General features: G+C 38.5%; 1 protein-coding gene and 1 non-coding gene across 4 annotated transcripts; both read right to left on the reverse strand.

Annotated features, from left to right (window-relative positions):
- Positions 1–5,363: 5,363 nt before the first annotated feature.
- LOC115898428 lies at positions 5,364–5,466 on the reverse strand. The gene has a single exon (XR_004058163.1). It is a non-coding gene; the product is annotated as a U6 spliceosomal RNA (small nuclear RNA).
- Positions 5,467–5,792: 326 nt separating this feature from the next.
- LOC104676708 (cTAGE family member 8-like) lies at positions 5,793–8,917 on the reverse strand. Of its 3 annotated transcripts, XM_030932794.1 has the most exons (3): positions 8,084–8,388; positions 6,852–8,011; positions 6,061–6,722 (listed from the first exon to the last, which is right to left on the reverse strand). In XM_030932794.1, the coding sequence occupies exons 1-3, from the start codon at positions 8,386–8,388 to the stop codon at positions 6,061–6,063; spliced, it is 2,127 nt and encodes a 708-aa protein (XP_030788654.1). The 3 variants fall into 3 exon arrangements, with proteins under 3 accessions (XP_010379892.2, XP_030788653.1, XP_030788654.1); XM_030932793.1 differs by having other exon boundaries at positions 5,823–8,011; XM_010381590.2 differs by having other exon boundaries at positions 5,793–8,917.
- Positions 8,918–22,588: the final 13,671 nt, after the last annotated feature.

Raw genomic sequence — 22,588 nt, forward strand, 5'->3', positions numbered from 1 at the left:
ATGTGGCTGAGTTTACTGATGGTGCTGGTAACTTTGCTGGCCATCTGAGAACTGCCAAGGAAGGCTCTTGCCTCTTTAAGTGTTTTTGAAAAGGGAAGTTTTTATTAAGTCATCACCTCCACAGAGTACCTTCCAATTGTCATGAGAGCTTTGTGTAACACATGAGAAAATAGGCTTCACTTGCACCAGCATGATTTCCATAGAGGCATGAAGAACCGGACCACTGTTATTCTTCTAGGGGCAGAGAACTGAACCTCTGTCTCATTCTGTCTCTGAGGAAGCCACAGTGATAAAGAGATTGAGATTAAAGCAAGAACAGAAAATGTCTTTGTAACTGAAAGGATACATACGTTATCTGAAGTAATATCCTGGGACCACGTGGCAATCACAACTACCACAATATGTGAATTTGTTAGAGTTTCATGAATATTTATGCTATTACTTCCCCAGACATTCAGAAAATACTTGGGAGATGCAATGATCCATGCCTAGGTTTGTTTGGCAGTAAAATAAAACCTTGATGTGAATTCCTGCAGTCTTTTCTTTTAGTGTAGTCTGTTTTCCCAAATACCCAGAAGCGGGTGGGAGAACAAACTTGAATTCCAATGTTTTAATTATTATATCATTTTAGATAGAAACTCAGAACCTCTATTTTTGAGCACCGATCTGTAGATGTTGGAGATTTGTTTTAAATAATCTCTGGAGCTCATTGACCTGTCTAGAAGAAGAATGGATAAGGCATAAGGTTTGAGCAAAATTTACTTTTGAAAATTTTACTTTTTTCTTTGACAATGTCTGATCCTGCCCTTTGGGAAGGATAAAGCTCTGTAAAAGCACAGGGCCAGCTCCTGTTTTCTGAACGCTTTCTATGGATGGGGATGAATCTACGCATTCCACTTATCAGAGTAGGTTTACCCTCATGGATTACATTTGAGGTCCCACATCTGAGTGGTTGACATATTGTGCCAATATAGCTAGCCTAAGTGTCCCTGTATTAGCACTGGCTTGTGTAATAAGTTATCAGCTGGTGGAAGGACCTAGGAGACTGTATATATAAGCTGAGAGAGAGGCATCAGTGATATAGGGATCTGTGCCAACTGTACATTCAGCCTACTTTTGTCTTTCGCATTTTCTCTTGCCCTAAAACATACTGCATTCATTATAGGATAGATGGTTGCTGTGACCATTCGGTTTATGACTTGATAGGTCTAATAGCACTTCAGCTTAAGCTGGACAACTCTGGATTTATACTTACTTGACATGCCTTTCTCACTAAGCTTAATAATTTCTAGGTTTCGGCCGGACGCGGTGGCTCAAGCCTGTAATCCCAGCACTTTGGGAGGCCGAGACGGGCGGATCACGAGGTCAGGAGATCAAAACCATCCTGGCTAACACGGTGAAACCCCGTCTCTACTAAAAAAATACAAAAAACTAGCCGGGTGAGGTGGTGGGCGCCTGTAGTCCCAGCTACTCCGGAGGCTGAGGCAAGAGAATGGCGGGAAACCGGGAGGCGGAGCTTGCAGTGAGCTGAGACCCGGCCACTGCACTGCAGCCTGGGTGGCAGAGCCAGACTACGTCTCAAAAAAAAAAAAATAAATAAATAATAATAATAATAATAATAATAATAATAATTTCTAGGTTTCATTTAATGACATTCACTTTAACATTTAGATGACATTGTAGGGTGATTAATTGGCTTAATTTCAATATTGTTGTGTCTCAGGGACTAGGGAGGCCAGAAGAGGAAGAGAGAGAGGGAAATGACCCATCGGTGGAGCAGTCAGTACACACACAAAATTTATCAATTAAGTTTGCTGTCTTATGTGGACGTGCTCATGCTGCCCTAAAACGATTACAATAGTAACATCAAAGATCACTGATCACAGACCATCATAACAGACATAATAATAATAAGCCAGTTTAAAACACTGTACAAATCATTAAAATTTGACCTAGGATACAAAATGAGAGCATGCTGTTGGGAAAATGGTGCAGATAGACTTGCTTGAGGCAGGTTAGCCACAAAATTTTAACACAATGGAAATGCAGTATCTATGAAGCACAATAAATTGCAGAACGATAAAATGAGTTATGTCTGTATATAGAAAGAGAACTAATTTGATTGTGTTTATCTTAAATTCTGTGACCTTAATGGACTCACTTCTTATTTTTAGGAGGTTTCTAAAATAGATTTGTTTGGATTTCTATGTAGACAGTCATGTCTGTTGTAAATAGGGACTATTCTATTTTTTCCATCCTGATCTGTATGTCCTTTATTTTCTTGTCTTATTGCACAGTGTATAACTTCCAGCAGTGTTTTGCATAAGGGTGATAAAAGCAGATATAGTTCCTTTATTCTTGATTTAGAGAGAAACCATTCAGTTTTTCACCACTAAATATGATGTTAGTATAGTTATGTCCTACATAACACTTTGGTCACTGATGGACGGCATATATGAGAGTGGTCCCACTAGACTATAATGGGATTGAAAAAATCATATTGCCAACTGATGTCTTAGCCATGATAATGTTGCAGCACAATGCATTACTTACATGTTTGTGGGATTGCTGCTGTAAACAATCCTACTGTACTCCCAGTGTGGTATAAAAGCAAACAACTATGCAGTTTTACTATACATTTACTACATTTTACTAAAATTTTTGTCATTATTTTATTTTATTTTATTTTGGAATGGAGTCTTGCTCTGTTGCCCAGGCTGGAGTGCAGTGGTGCAATCTCAGCTCACTGCAACCTCTGCCTCCTGGGTTCAAGTGATTCTTGTGTCTCAGCCTCACAAGTAGCTGAGATTACAGGTGTGCAGCACCATGCTTGGCCAATTTTTTATGTTTTTGGCAGAGATGGGGTTTCACCATTTTGGTCAGGCTTTTCTTGAACTCCCGACTACAAATGATCTGCCTACCTCAGCCTCCCAAAGTACTGAGATTGCAGGTGTCAGCCACTGTGCCTGGCCTTTGTCATTATTTTAGAGTGTACTCCTTTTACTTATAAAAATGTTAACTCCTAAACAGTCTCAGGCAAGTCCATCAAGAGGTGTTCCAGAAGAAAGCATTGCTATCATAGGAGACAACATCTTCATGCATGCTCTTACCCGTGAAGACCTTTCAGTGGGAAAAGATACGGAGGTAGAAGACTGATACTGATGATCTTGATACTAGGTAGACTTAGGCTGTTGCATGTATTTGTGTCTTAGTTTTTAATAACAAATTTTAAAAGTAAATAATAAAAATAAAAAATTTCACAAGCAGAAAAGTGTTTGTAGAACAAAGATATACAAAAAGATAATCTTTTGTACAGCTTCATAATATTTGTGTTTTAAGTTGTGTTATTACAAAGTAGAATCAAATTATTATTAAAAATTAAAAAGTTTATAAAGTAAAAGTTATAGTAAGCTACAGCTAATTTATTGTTGAAGAAAGAAAAATGCTTTAATGAATTCAGTGTAGCCTAAGTGTACAGTGTTTATAAAGTCTACAGTATCATACAGTAATGTCCTAGGCCTTCGTATTCACTCACCACTCACTCACCCAGGCAACTTCCAGTCCTGTAAGCTCCATTTATGGTAAGTGCCCTATACAGGTATACCATTTACAAAATCTTTTATGTTATATTTTTTTACGTGCATTGTATGTATTTAGATATGCTTAGATACATAAATACCATAGTTGGTGAGTGTTACCAAACTGTTACCATAAATGTAACACTTACTGTGTTATAATAGCCTACAGTATTCAGTGAAGTCTTATGCTGTACAGGTTTGTCATCTAAGAGGGATGAGCTATTCCATATAGCCTAGGTGTATAGTGGCTACTATATATACCATCTAGATCTGTGTAAGTACACTCTAGGACATTCGCACAATGGCAAAATCACTTGACAGAACATTTCTCAGAATGTATCCACATCATTAAACAACACATGACTGTCTAATGTTAGCTTTTTGTAGATGCTTTTTATCAAGTCGATAAAGTTTCCTCTATTCCCGCTTTATAGAGAGCGTTTATCATGAATGGATATCGAAATGTGTTAAATGTTTATTATGCATCAACTGATATAATGTAACTTTCCTTCTTTTGTTTGTTAACATGGTGGATTATTTTGATTGACTTTGTGAGATTTAATCAGGCTTATTTTTCTGGAAACAATCCCCCACTGGACGTGGGTAAATTTTGAAAAATATACTGTAGAAGTCCATTTGTTAAGTTATACATATCTTTATATATATATGTATATATGTGTGTGTGTGTGTATATATATATATATATACACTCTCTCTCTCTCTCTCCTGGTTTTAGTATCAGTGTAATAACAGCTTCAAAAAAATAAATTGGAAAATGTTCTTTTTCTGTTTTCTGGAAAAAAATAGTGTAAAATTGGTGTTAACTTTTTTTAAAACATGTTAGAATTCTCCAGTGAAACCATCTAAACCTAGATATTTCTTTTTTAGTAGTTTTAAAATTATGAATTCTATTTTCTTAATGGTTATAGAGTCATTCACATGATCTATTCCTGCGTGGTGAGTGGAGTTAGTTTGTGTTGCAGCAGGAACACTGCATTTTGTCCATTTTGTCTAAGTTGCCTAATTTATGTGTGTGGAGTGGTTTGAAATATTCCTTGATTGTCCTTTGTGATGTGTGGTGTCTGTAGTGATATTGCCTGTTTCATTATGATATTTAAAATTTGTGTCTTTTCCTTTTAATTTCTGCTTGAGTTTGCTAAATTTCATTAATCTTTTAACAGAGCTATCTCTGTTTCATTGATTTAACTATTGTTTTTCTCTTTTAAATGTGTTTTCTGTTCTTATCTTCATTAATCCCCACCCTCTACTTGCTTTCAGTTTATTCTGCTCTTCTTTTTCTAGGTTCCTGAGGTGGAAATCTATTGCTCAGTCGAGACTTTTCCTCTTTACTGATGCATGCATTTATTGCTATAAGTTTCCTTCTCAGTACTTTGATATGTCACAGCTTCATGTTTATCCAGTTCAGTATATTTTTTAAATTTTTCCTTGAGACCTCCTCTTTGACTGATAGATTATTTAGAAGTGTGTTTTTAAATTTCCAAGCGTTTGGGAATTTTCGTATCTTTCTTATGCTGATTTCCAATTGGATTCCCTACAATGATTTCTGGTTTTCACCTGCTCTGGTTGATTACTATCTCTTTTAAATTTGCTGTGGTGAGTTTTAGGGCCTAGGATAGTTCTATTTTGCCGTGTGTTTTGTCAGCATTCGAAAAAATACGTGTATTCTGCTGTTGCGTGGAATATTCTGTAAATGCCAAATAGATTCTTTTGGTTAATGGCATTTTGAGTTGTTTTATATTCTTGCTGATTTTTTTCCCTCTTTTTAAAAATATGAAATGCTTCACAAAATTTTGTGTAATCTATGTGCAGGAGCCGTGTTAATCTTGTCTGCATCATTCTAATTTTAGAAAGTGCTGCCAAAGCCAACACTCCTTGCTGATTTTCTGTCTAGTTCTATCAATTATTGAAAAAGGCATGAGGAAATTTCTAACTATAATTGTGGATTCATCTATATCTCCTTTCAGTTCTGGCAGTTTTCTTTTTTAAAAAAATCCAAAAAAATTATTTAATTAAGCATAAAGTTACTTTCACCTTTATCTACAACCACAGGGAATGTAGTTCTTGGCATGAAGACACAGCCTTTAGAATTTAAAGCCTCCCCACCTGCGAGATTACATATATAAAACTTCCACTATTGTTTCCATAGTAGTGGATTAGTTCCCGAGATTAAAAGTTATACGATCTAGAATATACTAAAATGGAAATGATTTACTCATAGATTTGTATTTAAATCATCTTTATTTACAAAATACTATCCTAAGAACTATAATGACATTAAACTTCAGTTTGAGAAAAGTGTAATCACTTAAGTAACAGCAGTTACTTAAACTGAAAATGAGATCAGTCTAAATTACTTTTGAAGAGAGCAAAAATATTGTCAGGTTTCTTGCTGTGGTTCTGGATGTTCAGTAGCAGGCTTCTTTGAAAGCAGAATCAACCTGAAGGGAACTCGTTTCTACCTTCAGAATGTGGGGGTGGGGTAAAATCCAGGTCTTGGGTGAAGGTAAGGAGGAAAACCCCTCGGTGGATAGATGTTTCTCATCGCAAATGGAGCATGTGGTGGACCTGGGAAATCCTTTGGTGGATAGTAACCACGAGAAACTCCGAACATGGTTCCTGGAGGAGGTAGGGGGAAAGGAGGTCCTCTTCTCATGAACGGGCCCCTTGTATTCACTGGAAACAATGGACCTCTGATTGGAGCTAGAGGTGGAGGAACAAAGCTGGTACCAGTTGCTTCATTTTCAGCAGCGAGAGATGAATCAGGCACATTTAAATTACCAGGATCATCTTTGGCATCATTTCTACTGGATTCCTTTTCGGAAGGCATTGACCCATCCATTTTATCCAAAGAAGGCATATTAACACTTCTGAGTTCTGCTGGCCCAGACAGCCTATCAGAATTAGAATAAAATCTGTCTTCCCTTTGTGGAGGAGGAGCTGAATCAGGATATGATTGTCCTGGTGGAGCAAACATCATCCTACGGTCCTGTTCCCACGGAGATGACAGGGACCCAGTGTCAGAAGGAGCCCTGTGAGGATCAGTTAACGTATCATAGCTTGGATCTCCTCTTTCATTGGTAATCTGATGGTCCAGAGGATTCCCTGGGCCTCTTGGGCCTCTTCCTCCTCCCTCGGGAAGCACAGGTGAGAGTCTGAGTGGACCCTCCAACAAAGTTTTAGGAGAGAGAAAAGCTCTCGTTTCAGATGAAGGCTGACCCAATGGTGAGGGACCATATGGGGAATGCTCTTTGCCAAATGCTGTTTTTGAAACATCAGGTGCACAAGGATCTTTTTCTAAAAGTTCAAATTTAAACTCTTTTTCAGTTAATTTTTGTCTGTTGTGAGCATTTTCTTTCCTTAAATCATTGAGGTTTCTTTCAGCAGTCTGAGCTGCCAACCAATTATCATGTCCTTTTTTCTCGTAGGAAACAACCTGCCTTTGATAAAAATTAATAGTTCTCTCCAATTCTTCTTCAAGATCTTTGGCTAGCTTTCTATAGGTCTCCAGTCCTTCAATGGTATGGCTGATCTTTTTCTCCACTTTAGAAAGTTTCTCTTCTTCCTCTATCCGGTAATTTTCCTCTACTGTCAATTTCTTGTGGAGTTTCATTTCATTTTCTTGATATAATTCAGTCATTATTTTAAGTTTCTGTTGAAGCTTCTGATTCTCACTTTCAAAATATATGTTTTCTGACTGCAAAGATGCGTGTTGAGTCTGAAGATTTTTAATATGCTCTGTAAGCTCTTCCTTTGTTTTGTCAACTTCAGATAACTGAATAATAATGTGGTTTCTTTCTCCTTCTGAGGTTTTTAAAGAAACATTTAACTTAGTAGCATGAATCAGTTTCTTCAAAGCTCCTTTTGGAGGATCATCTAAGTAAACACCATTTTCCAATTCGCCGTTCACTTCTAATTCCAAGTTATCGTCATCCGTTATGTCCTCTCCAAGCACAGCAGCCGGATCTTTCATCTTCAGCAAGCATCCAGTCAGAGTCTTGATGTGATTTTCTTTATCATTTAGAACTTGTTCTGCGTGTACTTTGGAGTCTTCAAATGTTATTTTCTGTTTATTAAGTTCACTCACTTGTTCTTTCCATACTTCAGCTTCTTGCAAAAGCTGCTTCTGGCTTTCCTGAAGTTTAGAATTTTCATTCAAAGCATCTTTTATTGCGATCTCCTGTCGTTCTTCATTCATGTTAAATATCTTGCAGATGATTTTGGCTTCAGCTATTTGTGATTTGAGGGATTTTGACTCATCTTCTAGAGACCGTATCCTTTTTGAAATATCTGCCATCAATTCATCTTGTTGAGAATGTTTAGATTTCTCTTCTTTGAACTCTTTCTCTAGACAGAGGATTTCATCCTTAAGTTCAGAATTGGACCTGTTCAGCTTTTCACAGGCTGCCTCCAAACTTCGTGCTTCTGCTGCCGCCTTCTCAAAGCTGGCATCCTCTAAAGATGACTCTACTTCATAGCCTTCATACTCTTTTTGAATAAGGTTAAATTTTTCAAGTATTTTACATTTTTCTTCAATTAGTCCAGAAAGCTTTGCAGCAAGTTTTTTTTCTCTTCCCACATAAAGCCGACTCCTAACTGATCTAAAACTTCTCAACAAAAAAAGGAGAACAGCAAAAAATCCAACAACAGCTGCACATACCACCAAGTCCCATGGAAAACCATAAGGATTCGAATCTGGTCTCCTACTTTCAGGCAGTGCTGCCACAAGGCTGCGTAGCTCCTCCAGTACCAGCCCCAAATAGGGCTGAGGAGTAGCGTCTGGCTCCTTCATAGAGCCAAGGCTGCTCTGGGGTCACCGCAGTAACACTGGCCACAACAAGCGGTGGAGAACACGCAGCCTTGGTTCTGGAACCCGAATCCGCACGCGCAACCAAGCGGAGCGGACCACTGCAGAGCCAGCTGCAGGGGGCGTTGGGGAACGCGGGCACCCCACAGGCCTCACAGCCCCATGCTGCCCCTCCCCACCCACCCCCAGCCCCTTGTTACACTTTACATCCTGAGACAGCGTAGGTCGGAGCCTGACCCGTCTTGGTTCTGGCAGTTTTCACATCACATATTTTGAAGCTCTATTGTTTGGTGAATATACTTTTAAAATTGCTGTCCTCTTCATGAATTAAACCTTTGATCATTATACAATCTCTCTGTTTCTGGCAATTTTCTTTGCTTTGGCTGATATACATACAGGCACTCTTGCTTTCCTTGCATTAATGTTTGTGTAATATATCTTTTTTCATCCTTTTAATTTGGCCTGCCCTGTATTGGTAAATTTCAAGTGAGTTTCTTGCACACAGCATACAAGAAACATATAAGAAAGGGTCATACTTTTAAATACCCTCTTCTACTATCTGTCTCTTGGTAAACCATTCGTAATTCACCTAATTATGGATATTTTAGTCCTTAAGCCTGACATTTTCTGTTTTCTGTATCAATTCTTGTTTCTCTGCTTATTTTTCATGACTTCCTGTGGGTTGTTTGAATATTTGTTTTAGAATTCCATTTTGTTATTCATAGTATTTATAGTGTATCTTCTTTTTTATAGTTTTTTTGGTTGTATTTTATAGCTTAGTATATATTCCTTTATATATACACTATCACACTAAATTGGTGTCATCTGTATTGCAGTTTGAGTGAAGTATAACAACCCTCTGTCATATTATGTCTCTTTACCCTCTGAAATTTGTAGTATAATTGTCTTACATACATTTAGAATAACACTAGACAATGCTATGATTTTTGCTTGAAACATCAAACGTAATTTAGGAAATTAGAATCTATGAAAATAAAGTGAGCATTTTAGAGCTGCCAGAAAGAAATCTGACACAACCTGTTTTATCTTTCTTTTTTTCTTTCTTTCCCTTATATTGATCATAGATATTATGATGCCCTATCTATTAACTCCAATATCTGGATTATCTATTAATTTGTTTTTAATAACTGATTTATTTCTCATCAGTCTGCTTTTTTTTTTTTTTGCTTTTTTGTATATTTGGTATTTTTTTAAAAGTATGCTGAATTTATGGATAATAGGATATAGAAATACTCAAGAATTTTGCATTTGTTTTTTCTGGGCAGAAGTTGTAATTACTTGTAGATCATCTTGCTGCTCTCAAGACCTAGTTTTAAGTTGTGTTATGGTAATTATATTTTATTTTCCTCTTAGAGCATATGCCTCACCCCTAGGATACTGCGCCTCTCCTAAGAGAATTTTTAGAGTCCAAATGAGTTTCTCAGTTGTTTACCAACATTTCCCCATCTGGCTGGATCTGAACTCCAGTAGCTTTCCAGGAAATTTTCAGTCCCTGGTGATCTCTTCTGCTTTCTGTATGCCAGCCGTTGCTTTCTACTGGGTCTCCTCTGTTCTTAACCAACTGTCACATAGCTAAGCAGTCACAGAAGGACTAAAATGGCATTTACACACCCATTTCTAGGTTCTTTCTCTCTCCCATATGGTACATTGACCCCCAATTCCAAGCCAGTTTAGCAGCTTTGAACTCTATTCATTGCTTCTTTTGGTTCCCAAGACCACTAACCCTTGGTTGGGTCGCATTTTCCCATACCAACGTCAGGAAGATGCCTTTCTGGAAAATCCTGGCAAATGTGGTACTAATCTCATGTTCCTCACCTTCCTTAAAGATCTCACATGTGACTTGCTACAACAATGTTCTTCAATGCCTGCTGATATGGTTTGGCTGTGACCCTACCCAGATCCCATCTTGAATTGTGGCTCTTATGATTCCCACATGTAGCCTTGCCCACCTGAACCATGTTTAGGACCTGGTGAGAGGTAATTGAATCATGGGGTCGGGTCTTTCCCATGCTGTTCTTGTGATAGTAAGTCTCACGAGATCTGATGGTTTTACAAAGGGGAGCTCCCCTGCATATGCCCTCTCTCTTGTCTGCCATGTAAGATGTGCCTTTGCTTTTCCTTTGCCTTCCATCATGATTGTGAGGTCTCCCCAGCCACGTGGAACTGTGAGTCCACTAAACCTCTTTCTCTTATATATTACCCAGTCTTGAGTAAGTCTTTATTAGCAGCATGAGAACAGACTAATGCACCTGCCAAGAATTTTTTTCTATATTTTGTCCAGATTGTATTTTTTTTTATGGTGGGAGTGTGAATCTGATACAAGCTATTTGGTGCCAAGTAGCCAAGTCACATAATAATTTATTTTTAACTTAAAGCTATGCAACCTTCTTTCTATACCTAAATTTTTAATTAAAATATAATAATTAAAATATTACTAAACATTTCTTAATGATTTTATTTCATGGGGAAAGAGACTCAGTCAGGAATGTGAAGTATGTCTTACAAATATTTCTCATTTTGCAGGACATTGGGTGCCCCTCTCCCATGGATGATCATTAGTGTGATTTACCTTTATGCTTTGAGAAAACAAGTCTGTAGTACGTTACTATATTCTGCTATATAAAGATACTCTTCAGCTTATGATAGGATTATGTTCCAATAAACCCATCATAAGTTGATACTATTGTAAGTTGGTGCTTATATATATATATATATATATATATATATATATATACTCTTGTCATCTTGCCCAGGCTGGAGTGCAGTGGCTATTCTCAGGTGTGGTCATAGTGCACTATATTCTCAAACTCTTTGAGCTCAAACAGTCCTCCTGCCTCAGCTTCCTGAGGAGCTCAGACTATAGGCACACACCCCTATACCTGGCTTGAAGATAAGTTTAATAAACCTAACCTACCAAACATCATAGCTTATCCTAGCCCACCTTAACCATGCTCAGAACACTAACATTAGCCTACAGTTGGGCAAAATAATCTTACACAAAGCCTATATTATAGAAAGCTGTTGAATATTTTATGTAATTTACTGAATACTGTACTGAAAATGAAAACATAATGGTAGCATGAGTACTTGAAATATGGTTTCTACTGAATACATATTACTTTCCCACCATTGTACAGCAGAAAATCTTAAGTGAAACTATTGTACGTTGGTGATTCTCTGCATTTGTTTATTTTACTACTTTCCCTTTTTCTTTTAATAATCGAAAGGCATAATAAGGTAAAATATTATTGCCTAAAAATACTCTGTTGCTCTGGAAAATACAAAAGGCAGAAGTTTCAAATAAATATTTCAGGAGATATAAAAATCATATGAAAATGAGATAATTAAAGAATAAATCTGTAATTATGTGTGTTGTAAAATACAAATGGGAGGCTGGAAGAAAGACTGTAGATGTGCCATGATAATGAAAGCAGAAATAAAGTAGGAATGGAAACATTTATATAGGAGTTGTGAGATATAGTATCATATATTCATTCAACACTAAATAGTTTTCATATCTAGCAGAGGACTTGGAAATTATAAGCTACTCAACAGTGAATCTCAGAGTTTTTTCCATTCATCTTACAGTTAGTGTTATATAAATATACAGCTCTGTAATGATTATATGTATCAATTTTTTTCCAGTCAAGGAGTTTTCTTCCTCATGTTCATTTCTCTGAAAAAATACTACTTGGTACTACATGATGTGAATGGCTATAATTGAACTGGTTACTTAGGGTAATAGGCTGACATCTTGTTTTGGCAATTAAACAATAAAAAAGATGTTCTTTATTAAGATATGAATCTATTTCCTAAAGAAATGGGTTCCATAAATTTCCATAGCATTAAGCATGCTGGTAATTCCAATGACTCATCACTGAACAAAAATGCTCAACCTCAGAGCAGAAATGCTCAATCCTTGCACATAAAAATGCTTCTTATTTTCAGTGGAGTATTGGCCAACTCATATCAAACATTGTTGATAGATGCTTTTTTCAAGATGGCTATTAGAGGCTTTTAGCATGCCACAGCCACTTGGAAATAGCAAGGCAGTGCATAAAGATAAATACTGTGAGTTTTAATTCAAGAAGGAAAATGGGGATCCACTGTGATTGGGAAGGACACTCCAGATCCCGAGGAGGAGAATGCTGGCAAACAGCCACCATAATGCTGTCCAGCTGATAAAAGTGAATGAAGTCCCAGCACATGAGAGGTAGAAGTTTCCCTCTGTGACTCACGTTTGCACTGAGGATCAGAGCAAGCCAGGCTGAGAGAGAGCACTTTGCTTCTCTCAAATCCGGGAGCTAACTTAGCGAGAGACTTGGAGACGCTGACAGAGACAGACACTGGAAAAAGCTACAGGCATTTTCCCAGCCCCAGAACAGAGAACAGGACACCATTTTTAATTTGGGTGCATTTAAAGTCAGCCGTTCTTTGGCAACCCAGCAGCGTGGCCATGCAGGCATTTTAGTATTAGGGCAGAGATTGGAGCACCTGCTCTGGATCAGGGTAGGGTCCTCCACAGCCAGAACCATGGAAAACATCTCAACAGTAGGCACTGGAATTGTACTTTCCCCAGTCACAGGCCTTGGGCGAGAGGAGAGCTGCTACAACTGTGGTTTCTCCTGGGCAACGAGACTTTCAGCCAGGGCCAGCTTGATGAACTAGAACTGGTCTGTGTGTGTTATTGCTGAGTGTCCTAGCCTACTTTCCTGAGACTGTGGTGTATCAGGGCCTTCTTCATTCTACACATAAGCAGATCTCCAAGCATTTAAAGCACTTGCTCACATGGGCTAGCAGCCTGGGTTGCCCCATCCTTCCTGTGCAGAGATCCTTGTGTAAGGGGACTATCTCCACTCCATGACCAGGCAGATATCCAGGGATTCAGAGTGCCATTAGCATGAATCAGCAGTCTGAGCTGCTCCATTCTTCCTATGCAGAGAAGAATTGCAGTGCAGTGGGGCCCTCTCTGCTCCACAGATTTCCAGGTATTTGGAGCACCTCCTCGCCTGGAGCAGTAGACTGAGCCACCCCGTCCTTCCTGTGCAGGGATACTGGTGCAAGGAGACCCTCTCCACTCCACAGTGAGGCAGATCTCCAGGCATTTGGAGCAGCCACTCTCCTGGATTAACAGATGAGGCTGCCTCTGGCACCCCAAGCAGAGAACTTGGGGCCAAGTTCCATGCCGAGACACGCCTCTGGACACTTGGTGGCTGCCCACTGGACTCTCCCTCAGAGCTGGTGCTAGTGCCTATCGTTGGGGGACCTGTAGATGGACTTGCCAGGTCTAGCCCCACCCAGTGTTTTCCTGTTAAATAAGAATCAAGTATATACCCAGCCCCATTGGCTGCAAGCTGCTGTTACCCATAAGTGCTATCTACTGGCTTGTAGGTCAAAGTACCCAGCCCAATATAAAACCTGAGGACAGAAGTGTATATGGTTGTGGAAGCAAAGCCAAAAGACCTACCCAGCATTGTCCTCAGTCACATCCTGTAGGGAGAGGAGGAAAAGGAAGGGGAAAGAAAAAGAAAAATATATATAGGGAAAGGAAGAAAGATAAAAAAAATCCTACCTACACAAAAATAATTATAAAAACTAGAAGTGTTAGCATCTTCAGATAAGAATGAATCAGTGTAAGAATGCTAGCACCATGAAAGATCTGAATCCACATTCACATCATGTTAGCTCTCCATCAATGGTCCTTAACCAAAATGGAAACTCGTAACTGACAGATAAGGAATTCAAGGCATGGACTGCAAAGAAGTTCAATGAGATCAAAGAAAAGGTTAGAAATCGAGGCAAAGAAACTTCTCAAGCAATCTAGAAAATGAAGAAGCAGATAATGATGTTAAAAAGATATCAGAGCTTCTGAAACTGAAAAACTCAAGGAATTTCAAAATACAATTGAAAGCATTATTAATAGCTGGGCCAAGCAGCAGAAAGAATTTCAGAGCTTGAAGATGAGTCTTTTGAACTAACTCAGTCAGAGAAAAATAAATCTAAAATAATTTTTAAAAATGAATAAAGTTTTTGAGAAATATGGCATTATGTAAAGTGACCAAAACTATGAATTATTGGCATTCCTTAGAGAGAGGGAGAAAAGTAAACAACCTGAAACACTTATTTGATAGAATAATTCAAGAAAATTTTCCTAATCTTGCCAGAAACTTAGACACCAAGCTACAAAAAATCCAGAAAACACCTGCGAGATACTATACAAAGTGAACATCACCAACACATATAGTCATCAGAGTGTCCAAGGTCAAAGCTAAAGAAAAAAAATCTTAAAGGCAACTACAGTAAAAGGTCAGATTACATACAAAGGCAACTCCATCAGGCTGACAGCGAACTTCTCAGCAGAAATTCTATAAGCCAGGAAAGATTAGGTAATCATTTTCAGCATTCTTAAAGAAAAGAAATTCCAACCAAGAATTTCATATCCTGTCAAACTAAGCTTCACAAATGAAGGAAAAATAAAATCTTTCCCAGACAAGCAAGTGCTAAGGGAATGTGTTACCACTAGACCAGTGTTACAAGAGACCCTTAAGGGAGATCTAAACATGGAAACAAAAGAATGATGTATTCTACCATGTAAACACACTTAAGTACATAGCCTACAGATTCTATAAAGCAACCACACAATAGAAACCACAAAGCAACCAGTTAACATCTTCATGATAGGATCAAATTCTCACATACCAATATTAACTGTGGATGTAAATAGCCTAAATGCCTGCATAAATGGCACAGAGTGGTAAGTTGGATTTAAAAAATAAGACCCGTCTGTCTACCATCTTCAGGAGACTCATCTCACACATAACACCACCCATAGGCTCAAAGTAAAGGGTTGGAGAAGGATCTAGCAGATTGCCACATATCTATTACAGGACATCATTGCCTCAATTAGGCACTCTGTGTGAGCCAAAATCAAATACAAAAATATCTGCTTTATCCATAGAACAAAGTTTTTTTTTTTTTTTTCTTTTCTGTTTCATTTGGTTCACCTGCCTCTTTGGAACATTGTTGGAAGCATAATACATGTCATTGATGGCCAGGTGTGAGAGGAAAATGTATATGAGGGTGTATAGTCTGTCATCTCTGTCACCCAGTTAGGTGAGCCTCATGTTCATGCCATTCCTCAGTAGACTGAAGGCATAAAATCGCGAGAAGATGCAAGAGAGAAACATCTCCATCTCTGCACAGAGTTGGAATTCCATCAGGATGAATTCTGTGACCCAGGGCTGGTTGCATCCCATTTCTTAATAACAGTTTGTGAAGGACTGAAGTATGAATGAAAAGGTCACAACTGGAGAATCAATAAAAATGGAAGTTATTTAATTCAAAATAATTTAGAGGAAACATATGGTAGTCTCTACTATGTTTAAGTTATTTTCAGTCCTAATCTAGCAATTATTTAAAAACCACATTTAGAAAGGACGGTCATCTTATTTAGCGTAGAATTAAAATAGTATCACGGGATAATAGATTTCTAAAATCAATTTTATTCTAGAATACCTACATCGATTTCTGACTCTTCTAAAGACTCTGATAGATTTCACTAATTTAACAGTATTTACATTATCTGGTGGTTTATTTTTAGGGTAAATAACTTATAATTCCTAGACCTTCATGTTAGTTATTAATTTAATACCTTTATTTACGTTTCTTTCCATATGAGGACTTTTCTGACACCTGACAATTTTAGATCACGGGTCAAAGCTTCAAAAAGCTGATTCATAGTGGGGCTAAAAAGGTTTATGCCTTACTTGAGAATATGACATTCATTTTCCTACTTCTTTTTGAAAATTAATAAAGAAACATTGTGTAAATGACTAAGAAACTAAAAGCTAAAGGTAAGCATTTTAATTATGTTAATATGTGAATAACTAGCCATTTTCATGTTCATATGTTGACCCACAATATATTAGAAATAAAAAATGATAACAAAATAAACATTGTGCCTACCCGTGGTTTTCATTTGGCAATAACAGTCATGAATATTTCCCATGTCAAAAATCTTCTTCTAAGACATTTATTTGACCGTTGAGTATTTTTTTCATTGTATAGATGTATTTAAACCTAGTGAATCTCATTTTCTGACAATTAGATTATGGATCATATCCATTTTATTTACTATGGTGTATTATGGGGCTGTATATCTACTTTCATGTGTGTAATATGTATGTAATTATATATCTACATAAGTACATATACATTATGTATATAAAATATACATAGACACACACATAAAATCAGATATTTTAAATTAAAACCTTAGGATACATTCCTAGAAGTGGCATTTCTAAGTGAAAAAGCACTCTTCATTTGCTTGTTTACTAAGAAATAAAGCCATGTAAAAACAGTTGATCTTTTTTCTGTTTTTTTCCCCAAAGAGAGTCTTACTCTGTCACCCAGGCTGGAATGCAATGGTGCGTTCTCGGCCCACTGCAACCTCTGCCTCCCAGATTCAAGTGATTCTCGTGTCTCAGCCTCCCGAGTAACTGGGATTACAGGTGCGTGCCACCACACTTGGCTAATTTTTTTATTTTTAGCACAGATGGGGTTTCACCATGTTGGCCCGGCTGGTCTCAAACTGCTGTGATTATGGGTGTAAGCCACTGCACCCAGCCCAGTTGATTTTTTTCTTTTCTTTTTTGAGATGGAGTCCCGTTCTTGTCCAGGCTGGAGTACAGTGGCACAACTTTGGCTCACTGAAACCTCTGCCTCTCAGGTTCAAGCGATTCTCATGCCTCAGCCTCCCAAGTAGCTGGGATTACAGGTGCCTGCCCCCATGCCTGGCTAATTTTTGTACTTTTAGTAGAGACAGGGTTTCGCCATGTTGGCCAGGCTGTTCTCGAACTCCTGACCTCAGGTGATCTGCCTGTCCCAGCCTCCCAAAGTGCTGAGATTACAGGTGGGAGCCACCACGCTGGGCCCAGTTGATCTTTTAAACCTCACCTTGAGGAAGAAACCTTCAGTGGGAAAGGGTGGCTGATTCAGCAGTTTCGTCCTTGTGAACCTAGATTCCTTTGTATTTGTCCTACCTTGATGGATACTTCTATTATTCTGTTTCTGAGAGGTTTCCTCTTTAAATCTCTGGCTCAAATTGGAAATAATCTGCTACCTTTTGCTTCCTCTTACTATTACTTGATAAGTGGTAAATGAGAAAACAACAGCAAAAAAGAAAAACACAGGCTACTCAAACTTGAATTCAACCTGTGACTTCAGAGAGCTGTGATTTCAGGGAGCTTTGACTTCAGGGAGGTCTGCTTTGCCCCAGCTGCTAGCAGCCAGCCTCCAGCTATCAGGTCCCTCAGGGTTTGCCTCAGACACAGAGAAGCCTCATCCTAGTGCATGTGCTTCTGAGACTGATTGGGGTGGAGATATAAAGGCCCAGGCATTCTGGCTCAACATGGGAAAACTGATGGGCCATAGGTGTTTCAGAGCTGCCTGTGGGGTCGAATGAGTCTTTGTTGCACTTACATTGTAGGTTTTCTGTGTCCTGCTCCCTTCCACAAGTGTTTATCCCTTATAAACATCCTGCCTGTCAGACTCCACCTTGGCCACTTCTGGAGGATTCAGCCTGGGACAGGCTGAGAGACCTTCATATTTCCCTAATTACCAACCTGAAGAATTTGCCTCATTCTACCCTCTGGAGATCACGTACCTCACTCTTTAGAATCTTCTCCCTGACACTCATCTGCCACAAGAGACTCACCCAGGGCCTTAGTGCATTTATACTGCAATGATTTGTTTAAATTCACACAAAGTCAGATGTGGGACAAGCACCCCTTTCTCATCTTGTAGCTATGTTTTATGAACACAAATTCTTAGTGGATCACAGTAGTGAGACTGACACTTATTTCTCACAGTGCTGGAGGCTGGAAGTCCAAGATCAAGGTGCTGGCAGATTCAGTGTGTGGTGAGGGCCAACTTTCTGGTTCACAGATGGTACTTTCTAGTTGTGTCCTCACATGGTGTCTTAGTCCGTTTTTTCACTGCTATAAAGAAATAACCAAGACTGCATAATTTATAAAGGAAAGAGGTTTAATTGACTCACAGTTCTGTATGGCTGGGGAGGCCTGAGGAAACACAATCATGGCAGAAGGGGAAGCAGGCACCTTCTTCATAAGGCAGCAGGAGCAAGAGGAGCAAGCAAAGGAGGAGCTTGCAAACACTTATGAAGTAATTAGATCTCATGAGAACTCACTCACTATCACGAGAACAGCATGGGGGAAACCACCCCCATGATTCAATCATCTCCCACTAGGTTCCTCCCTCAACACCTGGGGATTACAATTTAAGATGAGATTATGGCTCCAGATTGCAAAGCCAAATTATATCACGTGGCACAGGAGTAAGGAACCTCTCTGGTATCTGTTTATAATAGCGCTAATCCCATTTTTGAGGGCTCTACTTTTTGACCTAATCACATCCTAAAAGCCCCACTTCCTCCTGCTATCACATTGGCGATTAGGTTTCAATGAATTTTGGGGGGGATGCAAACATTCACACCATAGTAATAATATTAAATTTAGCTCCAAAAAATTGACAGGAGTTCAGAACTGGGAAGAAACATCAATAATGCATACATCTTTTTAGACCTTGTTAGAAACAGTCAGCAATAATGAAAACATATTTCATATCTAAACAGAAAGGTTAACAATGTATGTGGCAATAACCTATTTCCATAAAGTAGGAATATTTACATCTTAGACATCATCTTGCTTCCCAGATTATCTCACTTTTAATTGTGGTTATTTCTGATTTTAAATTAAGAAATACTTTGATTCTCATCTCAGTTGCCATCATATACATTTTGTGTCTAAAAACTGAGCAAATAGCTGGGCGTGGTGACGCACGTCTCTTATCCAAGGTACTCAGGAGGCTGAGGCAGGCGAATCTCTCGAACCCAGGAGATGGAGGTTGCAGTGAGCCAAGATCGCACAATTGCACTCCAGCCTGGGCGACAGAGCGAGACTCTATCTTTAAAAAAAAAAAAAAAAAAGAGAGAGAGAGGGAAAGAAAGAAAGAAAAAGAAAACTGAGCAAAACCTAAAAGTAGAAGTTAAGATGTCACAGAATAGTGATAAGCTATTACAGCACTGAAAGGGAGAAGAAAACAAGAAGGTAATTGATGGTTGAATGACAACTCCAACTTGTCGAAAGAAATGATGAAAATGAGCATCAGTTAATTGAAATAAATGGTATAGCCAGTAGGAACATTTCTTTGGGCAGTGGTTTCCATTGAACATACAATATAAAAATCTCTGAAAAGTATTTATTGAGCTATTTTTATTTTTTTATTTTTTGAGACAGGGTCTCACTCTGACACCCAGGCTGGAGTGCAGTGGCACGGTCATGGCTTACTGCAGCCCCAACTTCCTGGTCTCAAGGGATCCTTCCACCTCAGCTGCCTGAGTAGCTGGAACCATAGGCAGGCAACATCAAGCTCAGCTAATTTTTAATATTTTTGTGGAAATAGGATCTCACTATGTTGCCCAGGATGGTTTCAAATTCTTGGGCTCAGGCTTCCCAAAGTGCTGGGATTCCAGGCATGAGCCACTGCACCTGTCCTGTTTCTTCAGCTAAAGAAGATACTATATTTACTCATCTCAATGGTGTTTTCAGAAAACAGCCAGCAGCATTGTCATTCATCCTACCCACTCTAGGACCAGATTTATTTTTCCTAAAAGACAGACCTAGCAAGTTATAATATCTGTCAACACTGAGAGACAAAATGGGAGACTATCAAACAGAAATAACTCTAAGTCAACATCAACCTGACTGTTTCAGAAAAGTCAATACAAGATCACTGAGAGACACTGTCACTAGGACTTTTTGCTTGTTTTGAGGGCTATTGATGCTTGCTCAGTAATATCAAGATTGTTGTCAAGCAAATGTTATGGTAAAAATTTTACAGGAGAAGTTATCCAGAAACACATATTCCTATCCTTATCCTGCCATTACGTGATTTTCAATAAGTCAGCTAACATCTCGGACATCAGTACTTTCATCCAGCGGTGTGAAGTCCTTTCATCTCTGTGAGAGCCACTTGCAGAGGCCATGAGGCATAAGGCATCTCTCATTTATTCCTCACCTACTCATTTTTACATTTGTGCCATTTTTTTCTTTTTGCCGTTGTCTCTGATCCCTTTCACTGGGAGTGACATGGAGAATGATACCAAGGGGAGTCAGGAGACCTACGCTCGTGCTCCATCTAGGATAAGCTTCTTGTGGGAACACCTTTTTCTGCCAGCCCAGCTGCCTTGATCACAAACTGACTCAGTAAGACTATGTTATTTAATCCTGTAAATTGGTTAATACCATTAACCTACACTACATGCATGGATTATGAAGTTAGGGAAATGAAAAAAGATTTCGGCAGTCTAACGACCACCAGCACAATGAATGATTTATATCCACAGACACTACATTTTCTGTTTCTAACTACTGAACTCATTTTCAAATGATCTTAAAGTGCTCTCTCGGAAAGCCTTCCCATGCATTCAGCAATGCTTACCAACTCTCACCAGTCGTCTGTAGCCCTCTAGAATTTCTGCTCATGTTCCCCTGGATACAACTCATCACCTCAGAAGAAAAGAACTTCTCTTTCTGTCTCTTGCTCTAAGATTTTTTAGATTACATTATATGATTCTAATCTCAATAATTTCTTCAAAATGTCTTTACTGTCTAGTAGTTTTAAAATTGATGCTCATGTGCTGCCACATTGGACAGATGACATAAGAAGGCATTGACATTATTTTTCATTTGTCCTAGCACATTTAAATTCATATAAATCTTATGCGTTAATATTTAAGACATGCAAATTAGTTCTTTCAAGTATACTTTACCAGTGGAAAGCAGAAGCAGTAAATTAAGTGACTTGATAGTTGATGTGAAATAGATGAAACAGATGTATAGAATCACTGTGAAACTCTAGCACGTTACCTTCTGGAAATTATTTTGTAATGATAACCAAATGAGATAACATGTTATATAATTTATCCTTTTCTTCATACATTCCCTAATTCAGTCTCTAGCAGTATTCAGTCCTTATTAGTTTCTTATTCAATTCAATATGTATATATTAGCTTTCTACTCTTAATATTCTCTGTTAGAATAATAAATATATTCATGTTTATGTTCTCCTTTAATGACCTTAAGATTCCAGTGGTCATATAAACTTTATATGCATTACCTAGTTGAGAAGAAATATAAAGCAATGATTAAATGCTAAAATAATGGGTAAAAATTAGAAATGGGATGTGATTTTGTGGAAAGGGAAATCAGTGTAAGCAGATTGGAAGAGCATGCTAGAATTTCATACGGAAAGATAAGTGAAATTTGCATGGAAAGTTTACATCCCTCTTTCCCCAACATAGACCCAAGTGATAATGTCTTATGAATGTTTTTCCTCTTTTGACAATCAGGAGGTATCTGTGTTCCTCTCATTTTTTGTCCTTATTTTCAATTACAGATTTTTATTTCTTCACATATGGTTGTCAAACCTGCTAAGTTCTTCTGAATCACGTATCTTACTTGCTGTAGCATCACCCTTGTGTACTGCCAATAGTATAATTTTCCTTACATGCCATATTAGTTCACTTTCACACTGCTGATGAAGACATACCTGAGACTGGGCAATTTACAAAAGAAAGAGGTTTATTGAACTTACAGTTCCACATGGCTGGGGTGGCCTCACAATCACAGCAGAAGGTGAAAGGCATGACTCACATGGTGGCAGACAAGAGAAGAGAGTTTGTGCAGGGAAACTCACCCTTGTAGAACCCTCAGATCTTGTGAGACTTATTCACTATCACAAGAACAGCACAGGAAACACCTGCCTGCATGATTCAATTACCTCCCACTGGGTCCCTCCAACAACATGTGGGAATTCAAGATGAGATTTGGGTTGGGACACAGACAACCCAAATTATTCTGCCCCTGACCCTTCCCAAATCTCATCCTCATATTTCAAAACCAATCATGCCCTCCCAACAGTCCCCCAAAGTCTCCTCTCAACATTAACTCAAAAATTCACAGTCCAAAGTTTCATCTGAGACAAGGCAAGTTCCTTCTGCATATGAGACTGCATAATCAAAAGCAAGTTAGTTACTTCCTAGATACAATGAGGCACAGGCATTGGGTAAATACAGCTGTTC

Source organism: Rhinopithecus roxellana, chromosome 6 (genome assembly GCF_007565055.1).
Source record: "Rhinopithecus roxellana isolate Shanxi Qingling chromosome 6, ASM756505v1, whole genome shotgun sequence".
In the NCBI taxonomy this organism is placed as follows: Eukaryota; Metazoa; Chordata; class Mammalia; order Primates; family Cercopithecidae; genus Rhinopithecus; species Rhinopithecus roxellana.

Excerpts from the sequence above, each read along its gene's own strand:
- LOC104676708 (XM_010381590.2), bottom strand. The coding sequence starts at position 8,388 with ATGAAGGAGCCAGACGCTACTCCTCAGCCCTATTTGGGGCTGGTACTG.